The 9,848-nt window shown below is 42.1% G+C and overlaps 1 protein-coding gene across 2 annotated transcripts; it reads left to right on the plus strand.

Moving 5' to 3' along the window:
* Positions 1-7,371: 7,371 nt before the first annotated feature.
* CUNH3orf86 (chromosome unknown C3orf86 homolog) lies at positions 7,372-9,848 on the plus strand. 2 transcript variants are annotated; one of them, XR_006609282.1, is made up of 3 exons: positions 7,382-7,746; positions 9,019-9,292; positions 9,543-9,847. XR_006609282.1 is itself a non-coding variant. In XM_045089041.1 (2 exons), exon 2 carries the CDS (start codon positions 9,021-9,023, stop codon positions 9,531-9,533), a length of 513 nt encoding a protein of 170 aa, XP_044944976.1. In that variant the 5' UTR covers positions 7,372-7,746; positions 9,019-9,020; the 3' UTR covers positions 9,534-9,848. The 2 variants fall into 2 exon arrangements, 1 of the variants encoding a protein (XP_044944976.1); XM_045089041.1 differs by having other exon boundaries at positions 7,372-7,746; positions 9,019-9,848.

Consider the following 9,848-nt stretch of genomic DNA (forward strand, 5'->3'; position numbering starts at 1 on the left):
TCCGACAGACCCCTTGATGTGTGTGTTGTCATCTGTCTTGACATTTGAATCAGTTTGGGGTGATGGTACAGTTTTGATCCCACCTCCACAGAAAAGCTACAAAGTAGTAACAGAAGAATTGTTAAAAGGTAGAATGTTAGAAGAGAGCACCTGTAGAGCTGAACTCAGACCTAAAAGGAGGAGAGCACTGCTGGCCTGGAGTTGGTCTAAATTGGAAGGAAGGCCCTGTGGTGACAGAACTGCAAGCTGGACCCAGTTGCTGCTACCAAAGGGAATTGCCACTACTGCTGGAGTGAAGCAGCTTTGGAAACAGGAACCAGTGCCCACATACATACATTCTCTGTATCTGGGCACTCTCTTCCTCCTTGTATTAGGGTTCTCCAGAGGAACAGAATAAATTGAATGTGTGTATACATCCAGAAAGAGATATATGGAATTGTCTTGTGTGATTCCAGAGGCTGGCAAGTCAAAAAAATCTGCAGGATGGACCACAAACTGGAGACCCAGGAGAGCTAATATTCCTGTCCCGGGTTGAAGGCTGGCTGTTGTAGAACCAGGAAGAGTCAGTATCGCAGATGAAGTCTAAAGGCCGCTGAAGAATTCTTTCTCACCAGGGGGAGGCCAGTCTTTTTGTTATATGTAGGCCTTCAACTGATTTAATGAGGCCCACCCACATAGTGGAGAGTATTTTCTTTACTCAAAACCCATTAACTTAAATGTTAATCTTATCCAAAAACACCCTCACAGAAACATTCATTTGACCAAATATCTGGGCATCCTGTCACTCAGCCAAACTGACAAAGTAATTACAATTCTTCAACACTGCAGCTTCCCTCTTAACATTTCTTGATGCCAGAACCTAATAGGGAAATAGCTGGCAAAATAGAAATGTGAATCACAAGAGTTCCAACCCCATCATCTCAAAGCATCTATAGAAGAGTGAGTTTGAAGCAGAGACAATAGTAACTGGCACAGCTTTCCTAAGTTATCTTAAAAATTCCTAGGATGCTTGACTTAAAACTTTGAGACCAAGAATATCTGTCAAAGAAATTATGTGTAGGAGTGCCTGGCTGGCTCAGTTGGAAGAGCATGTTACAGTTGATCTCAAGGTCAAGTCCAAGCCCTACATTGGCTATAGAGATTACTTAAACTAATAAAACTTTTAAAAATATGTATGGTACATTAGGACAGCTGCAATATAAATTATGTCATAAGCAGTTGATTTTACCTATGGACCTCGTAATAATTAGGTGTTTGACCTTACTCATCTTATTATATTGAATTGAAACCTAAAAGCCCCCAGAATGTGTTTAAAGGTATTTCTGCTTAAGAACATTTATTTTACAACAAGAATAAATACATTACTTAATAAGTACATTTAATAAGTTTGACAAAATAAAGTTATGATTTTAAAAAATTAAAACAGCACAGACATCTGATTTGCCTCCAATGGAGCAGGGATTTAGGTGATAAAAACCCCAACAGAGCATAGGCAAGAGCAGGTAGTAGACTCCTATAGCCCTGAATTCTAAATGAATCAATCCTTTTTAATGAAAAAGGAAAGGTTGCCTCCATTTACATCCCATAGTTGGGCCATTTGTCTTTGTTGCCCATTTGATCTGTGGGCACATTAGTTCAAGCCTCTTAACTATGAAATCTATCTAAGCTAGGTGAGGCAAGAATGTGTGCATCTGCTGATTAAGTTTCATAGGATGCTAAAGTCGTTTCAACAGATAGTTATAACTGGTGAGGATCTAAGAATCTAATAAATAATATTGGGTAGAAGTAGAGAAAATTGGTTTAACTACATATGTTTTCTTTTGTGACTTCAGGTTTGAATGAGAACAAAAAAAATTGCCCTTAGGACACCTGGGTGGCTCAGTTGGTTGAATGTCTGCCTTTGGTTCAGTTCATGATCACAGGGTCCTGGGTCCTGCATTGGGCTCCCTGCTCATCCAGGTGTCTGCTTCTCCTTGTGCCTGCTGCTCTCTCTCTAATAAATAAAATCTAAAGCAAACAAACAAAACCAAAACTGCCCTCAGACACATCATCAAGGTTTACTTAAAATGGCCATAGAAGATTCTTCCTTGGTAAGATTCTTTCTTGGTAAGAAGTCTAAAGAGACTTCTGTACTTAAACCAATACTAATATTGAAGTTAGCAACCCAAGAGAAGTGTACTTTCAGATTCATGGAAACATTTCACATACTAGTTATACTCATGAATCTTATTCATATGGAAACAATAAAGTTTTGGGGAAAATCCATAAATTTTTCATCCTTTTGGTCTATTTACAATTAAAACAATTACTCTATAGACATATAAGATTTGATAATAAGATACTCAGCTGAAAAGCTTATACTACCAAGGTATATTGGTATATTCTACTGTGAACATATGGTTGAAAAAAAAAGGAGCACCTGGGTAGCTCAGTGGGTTAAGCCTCTATCTTTGGCTTAGATCATAATCTCAGGGTCCTGGGACTGAGCCCCGCATCAGGCTCTCTGTTCAGCGGGGGGCCTGCTTCCCTCTTTCTCTCTCTGCCTGCCTCTCTGCCTACTGGTGCTCTCTTTGTCAAAATAAATAAAATCTTAAAAAGAGAGAGAGAGAAACATGTTTTTTACATGTTAAAAAAGAAACATTATGTTAAAAAGAAACCAGCACATAAGAAGGAAGTCTGGTTGGAGTCCTGAAAGCAGTCATGGTGACTGCATTGTGATTGGGAAGAGCTATGTTAGGTAAGACTACCGTAATTCTAATTAAATAGGTAACTTGTAGAACAATATAACGATTGATAAACTGTGGTCAATGGTACTAGAGTAATCCAGTATCTAATAAGAATTGGTGTTTTCCTGTCCTCAAGTGTTTCACTAACACAACATGAGGCTTCAACCCTAGGATAACTTTCCACCTGCCATTTTTTGCATAAGATGGATCTGGTCATCTTTTAAAACTTATTTTATGGCAGAGGGGGGCAAGATGGTGGAGGAGTAAGGGACCCTATTTCAGCAGTTGCCTGAACTGAGCTAGATATCAACCAGACCACTCAACACCCACAAAATCAGCCTGAGATATAAGAAGATATATCAGGATCTATACCAGCAGAATGTCTCCAGTGGTTGGTTCCAAGGTATGAAGCGGGGAGCGGTAATTCTATGGACAGATATCAGAAGATAAGTGGAAGATAAGTGGAAGGGGGAGGGAGCCTCTGGGATCCTGTGCCCCAGGGATCTTGTAGCGCCAGATTGCAAAAGCCTCCTGGGCTGGGGCCAGGCACAGACTCGCAGACCAGTAGTGGTGGGGAAAGGACTTCAGGGCAGCCCCCCAGACTGAAACCTGGAGTTGCCAGGGACTTCACTGTGCAAAATCTTTTTATCTTGATGAAGTCCCAATGGTTCATTTTTGCTTTTGTTTCCCTTGCCATTAGAGATATGTCTTGCAAGAAGTTGCTGTGGCCAAGGTTGAAGAGGTTCCTGCCTGTGTTCTCCTCTAGGATTTTGATGGATTTCCGTCACATTGAGGTCTTTCATCCTTTTTGAGTTTATCTTTGTGAATGGTGTAAGAAAATGGCGTAGTTTCATTACTTCTGTATGTGGCTGTCCAATTTTCCCAGCACCATTTATTGAAGAGACTGTCCCTTTTCTTTCTTTCTTTTTTTTTTTTTTCACCACACCCAGTGCTCCATGCAATCCGAGCCCTCTATAATACCCACCACCTGGTACCCCAACCTCTCACACCCCCGCCCCTTCAAAAAACCTCAGATTGTTTTTCAGAGCCCATAGTCTCTCATGGTTCACTTCCCCTTCCAATTTCCCTCAACTCCCTTCTCCTCTCTATCTCCCTTGTCCTCCATGCTTTTTGTTATGCTCCACAAATAAGTGAAACCATATGATAACTGACTCTCTCTGCTTGACTTATTTCACTGAGCATAATCTCTTCCAGTCCCGTCCATGTTGCTACAAAAGTTGGGTATTCATCCTTTCTGATGGAGGCATAATACTCCATAGTGTATATGGACTACATCTTCCTTATCCATTTGTCCATTGAAGGGCATCTTGGTTGTTTCCACAGTTTGGCAACTGTGGACATTGCTGCTATGAACATTGAGGGTACAGATGGCCCTTCCTGTCACTGCATTTGTATCTTTGGGGTAAATACCCAGTAGTGCAATGGCAGGGTCATAGGGAAGCTCTACTTTTAATTTCTTGAGGAATCTCCACATTGTTCTCCAAAGAGGCTGCACCAACTTGCTTTCCCACCAACAGTGGAAGAGGGGTTCCCCTTTCTCCACATCCGCTCCAACACATGTTGTTTCCTGTCTTGCTAATTTGGGCCATTCTAACTGGTGTAAGGTGGTATCTCAATGTGGTTTTAATTTGAATCTCCCTGAGGGCTAGTGATGATGAACATTTTTTCATGTGTCTGATAGCCATTTGTATGTCTTCATTGGAGAAGTGTCTGCTCATATCTTCTGCCCATTTTTTTACATGATTGTCTGTTTTGTGTGTGTTGAGTTTGAGGAGTTCATTATAGATCCTGGATATCAACCTTTTGTCTGTACTGTCATTTGCAAATATCTTCTCCCATTCCGTGGGTTGCCTCTTTGTTTTCTTGACTGTTTCCTTTGCTGTGCAGAAGAAGCTTTTGATTTTGATGAAGTCCCAAAAGTTCATTTTCGCTTTTGTTTCCTTTGCCTTTGGAGACATATCTTGAAAGAAGTTACTGTGGCAGATATCGAAGAGGTTACTGCCTATGTTCCCCTCTAGGATTCTGATGGATTCCTGTCTCATGTTGAGGTCTTTTACCCATTTTGAGTTTATCTTTGCGTACGGTGTAAGAGAATGGTCGAGTTTCATTCTTCTACATATAGCTGTCCAGTTTTCCCAGCACCATTTCTTGAAGAGACTGTCTTTTTTCCACTGTATATTTTTTCCTGTTTTGTTGAAGATTAATTGACAATAGAGTTGAGGGTCCATATCTGGGCTCTCTACTCTGTTCCACTGGTCTATGTGTCTGTTTTTATGACAGTACCATGCTGTCTTGGTGATCACAACTTTGTAGTAAAGCTTGAAATCAGGTAATGTGATGCCCCCAGTTTTCTTTTTGTTTTTCAACATTTCCTTAGCGATTTGGGGTCTCTTCTGATTCCATACAAATTTTTGGATTATTCGCTCCAGCTCTTTGAAACATACCCGTGGAATTTTGATCGGAATGGCATTAAAAGTATAGATTGCTCTAGGCAGTATAGACATTTTAACAATGTTTATTCTTCTGATCCAAGAGCATGGAATGGTCTTCCATCTTTTTGTGTCTTCTTCAAGGAGAAGAGTTTTCTTGTGCAATCCCCTGCTCATGCTTTCTCTCTTGCTCACTTGCTCGCTCCTCTCCCCCTGATCAGGGCTCCCTCACCTCCACAGCACCTGCAGTTCTTTTCTGCCCCAAAGCAACTCTCTGCAGCAACTACCTTCTATGATGTGTCAGTTTTTCTGGCTCTAGATGTGCAGTGTGCTCTCTCAGTCCTCAGATCAATTTCTCGGGTGTTCAGAATGATTCGATATTTATCAAGCTGTGTTTGAAAGATGAGGCAAGCTTAGAGTCCCCCTACTCCTCTGCCATCTTAACTCCTCCTCCCTGCAAGCTCCTAAATATACTTCCTAGAGTCCATAAAAAGAAACATAGTTTAATAATGTTTTTCTTTTTCTTATGTAAACAATTTTGGCTTTATCTGAAGTAAATAGTCCTAAAGTATTTGTGTAGTAAATTAATACATTTTTTTGATGAATAAAGAAAATCTTTGAAGTTTCCAAGGGAAGGAAAAAGTGGGATACAAAAAAGAAGAGAAAATTGGCCTTAGACATCTTACCACTCTTCTTTGTAAGAAGAGCAAATAGTTGAGATGTGCACACATACCAAAGAGAGTGTCATATATTAGATTTTGACATAACTTGGTGTCCTTGACAGTTCAAGATTTTTTTTTTTATAAATTTCTTTTTTTTTTTAAAGATTTTATTTATTTACTTGACAGAGATCACAAGTAGGCAGAGAGGCAGAGAGAGAGGAGGAAGCAGGCTCCCTGCTGAGCAGAGAGCCCGATGTGGGGCTTGATCCCAGGACCCTGGGATCATGACCTGAGCCGAAAGCAGAGGCTTTAACCCACTGAGCCACCCAGGCGCCCCTCAAGTCAAGATTTTTAATACCAGCATTTATTAATAAAGGAAGAAATTGATGCCTCCTACATGAAACAAATAAATTCCTCATGAGATTTCTGGTTTTTGGTATCTAAAGTCTCCTTAAAATATATGGCCAAATATTGACTATATGTTTATACAATCAAATGATTTTCCAGTCAACATTTTTATCTACCTAACATATCTATGATTTCTGGTTGAAAGCCTTTAACAAACTGTGGAAAGAACATTGGATATGTCAATATCAGAAGCTAATCCGATACTTTCTAAAGATGCTGATGAGGGAGAAGAGTCTCATATTTTACATTAGTTTTAGCTAAAAAAATATTTTAGGGAGGCAATTTTTGAGTTTAAATTGTGTATGGAATCCTCATACCAATTAAAGCAGATTATTGAACAGTCAATAATCTGTTTTTTCCCCAAGATTTTTAAAAAATTGAGTTCAATTTAATTAGCATATAGTTTATTATTAGTTTCAGAGGTAGAATTTAGTGATTCATCAGTTGCATATAACACCCAGTGCTCATCCCAACAAGTGCTCTCTTTAATCCCCATCCTCCTGACCACCTCCCCTCCAGCAAACCCCAGTCTGTTTCCTATAGTTAAGAGTGTCTTATGGTTTATCTCCCTATCTGTTTTTGTCTACATCTTCAAAGGCAAGGGAGATCAGTTTCAGCAGTGCTTATGAACTGCCCTACATTGGAGAGTGGCCCCAGGCAGAGGGGGAAAGGAGAAAAGCCTGTGGGTTGACCTGGGCCCATTTAACAGGACAGCCACTCCATCTCCTATCAGCATGATGGATCAGCACCCTGAGACACCCAGTAGCTTTTCAACCCACCAAGTGGGGTAGCCCCATGTCAAGGGCAGCCCCAGGTTGGTGTGTCCTCAGGGTGGCCCCAGGTCTGTGTGTCCCCAGGTTGGGTTGGCTCCAGGTTGGAGTAGCCCCAGGTCGCGGTAACCTCAAGTCAGTGGCTGCTTGGTGAAAATTCAAGGTGGGTCTGGGCTGAAGCAGAATCTCAGCAGATGGCAACACAAGTCTATTCTTAGGTCTATTCTAAGGTCTGTTCTTAGGGAGATGAGGCCATGGAGAGGATGCGAGATCTAGGATGAGCCAAAGCCAGCTGAAGATAGTGGATCTATGAGAAATTCCTAACCCAAGGACCCCTGGTGTCCACTGTGCTGACAATGAACTAACTCAGCCAGAGAAGGACATCCCCCTTGTCTATAAGTTTATGTTCTAGAAAAAATGGACTATGCTGTGAAGCTATGCAATAGGCCGGACAGAAGTCAGGAGCAGTGGATAGGAGAATGCGGGCTATCAGAGAGCCCTCTAGGTTGGAGATATGGAACACTATGGAAAGCAGAGCTCCAGAGGGTGAAGTGTATGTTTGTGGCTGCATCGATGAGGCCGGGGGTCCCAGCGGAATCTAGGCTGGAATAGGGTGGAAAACACTTCACACAACAAAGACCAGGTTGCTAGGAGCCCCCAGTCTTCTAATGCCCCTTCTCCTTTCTGAGGCTCCCTCCACAGACACTTTCACCCCAGCACCTTTCCATAGGTGAGCTTCAAATCCTTCATACCTTTCTAGTCCCACAGTTACTGGTCAGGCTCTAGATTTCAGTCCACTATTGTGGGAGTCAGTGTGGGATGTTCTGACTTATCCATGGCCTTGTGGACACCAAGGGAGGGTGGGGGAAATCCTTTCTGCCAATTGGCAAATCACAGTTTCCTAGGATGCAGGTGTTAGGACCTTGAAAGATGGTTGACCTGGTTGATATGCTAGGTAATATACCTTGACACTGCTCAGGGGTGGCAGTCATTGACCATTCTAAAGAAGGAGAAGCAACTACCAAGCTTGACAGAAAGAAATTAGGGACTGGCTAATAGCCAGACTGGGGGACTGGCTAATAGGCCCATGCCAAAGGTAGGCTTACTCTGAGCTCAGGACACCTCAGTTTTGCAGCCCATCTTTCCCATTGGTCCTAGAAGAGTGTTCACATGATATATGAGTTCCTGTTGCTGTTGTAACAAATGACCACAAATCGAGCGACTTGGAACAAGAGCCATTTATTATTATCTCCCATAGCAGTAGATCCCGAGTCTGGTAAGTGTGGCTTGGTACTCTCTCATAAGATCCACATCAAGGTTCTGTGTAGCCTGGCCCCTATCTGGAGGCTCTTGAGGGAAAGTCCACTTCCAGGCTCATTCATTTTGTTGACAGAATTTATTTCCTTCTCATGATTTCCATTTGGCCTACCATCATCAGGCCACCAATGGTGGGTGAATCTTTCTCACACTTAGAATCTCCTCTTAATATCAGACAGTGTTTTTCAAACTATAGTTCATTAATTTTGATTTCTCAAAAAATGAGTTTAAGGAGTAGCAACTAACATTTTTGTAAGAAATATAGAATTGAATTGCATAGAAAATATCAAGACAGTTATATATAACCATCCAAGTTCTATGAAATTGCTAGTATCCATACATACACACATACACACGTACTTGACTGTACACATGCATGCACATACACACACACACACATTTCTGAATTATGTCAGGATTTAAAGTATACTCCTCAGTATACTTGGTTAAGACTTAAAAATTTGAAAAGATGTTTTTTAAAAAAGATAATAGAATTCATCTAGAACCTCCAGCAAGGCTTGCTCCTGGTCCTGGGAAGATTTCTGAAGCATCTGGGAAGGCATCTGTCTCCCTGACAGAATGCTGACACAGGCTATCTAGTGCTAGCCCAGACATAGGTGGCTCCCTTTGACCCTGGTGGACAACTGAAGATGCATCTGTGTTTTCTCAATTTTTTCCTTTGTAGCTATGTCTAAGAATCTGTTTGGACAGGGGAAGAAACCTCTCGATACATTTTTCTGGGTAAACGAGGTAACAGGAGAAATCACCTACCCCCCACTAGAGGCAGATGTACCTAAAGCTCCTCCAGCTTCTCTGGAGAATCCTCAAGAGAGGCCCAAATCTCAGCATGGAAGTGTGCAGGGGGCTCTTCTTAGTGCCCAGGGCCCGTCCAGCACACCGCTACAGAAGGCTGCCCTTCTCCCTCCTCCTAAGGCTTTACTGAAAGACACTGGATCAAGGTACTGCATCCCAGTAACACCTCCCCATGGCTTGGTTAAGGCTGGAGTAAGGAGTGCCCAGCCATTCTCAGCAATTCCCGTCACCATCTCACCACCAGGAGGTCCTCTGCCAACATGTGGCCCCCTTGGATCAGTCCCTCTGCCCCCAGCTTCTTCCTTTCCTCCTAGCCCTTCGGCCCCCTGGGCCTTCACCTGCAAGCTGAAAAATGTCCTTACTGGAAATAACCGATTTTCCTTTTGAACCTGAAAGTATTTGCGTGACCACAGCTTCCTGAGTGGCCTGTCAGCTGTACACCTTCATCCTCACGTCAATGCTTCTGCCCTGCCTGGAAGTGCACAGAACTCTGAGGAGTTCTTAGAAGAACACACCAAGTGCTTTCAAGCTCCATATAAATTAAACTTAGATTCTGACACATATGTTTTCTAGACCTTCTTTTACCTTCCAAGCCACCTTGGTATTTTTCTCCTAAGTTTTTAGAGTTCAAGAATTTGTGGTTCTGATGTTGGTAGCAGAGCAATATGTTTGGTTCCCAGCCAGAGCTAGAAGAGGATCTCT

This window comes from Mustela putorius, unplaced genomic scaffold, assembly GCF_011764305.1.
Source record: "Mustela putorius furo isolate JIRA1106 unplaced genomic scaffold, ASM1176430v1.1 tig00003834_pilon_pilon_pilon, whole genome shotgun sequence".
Taxonomy (NCBI): domain Eukaryota; kingdom Metazoa; phylum Chordata; class Mammalia; order Carnivora; family Mustelidae; genus Mustela; species Mustela putorius.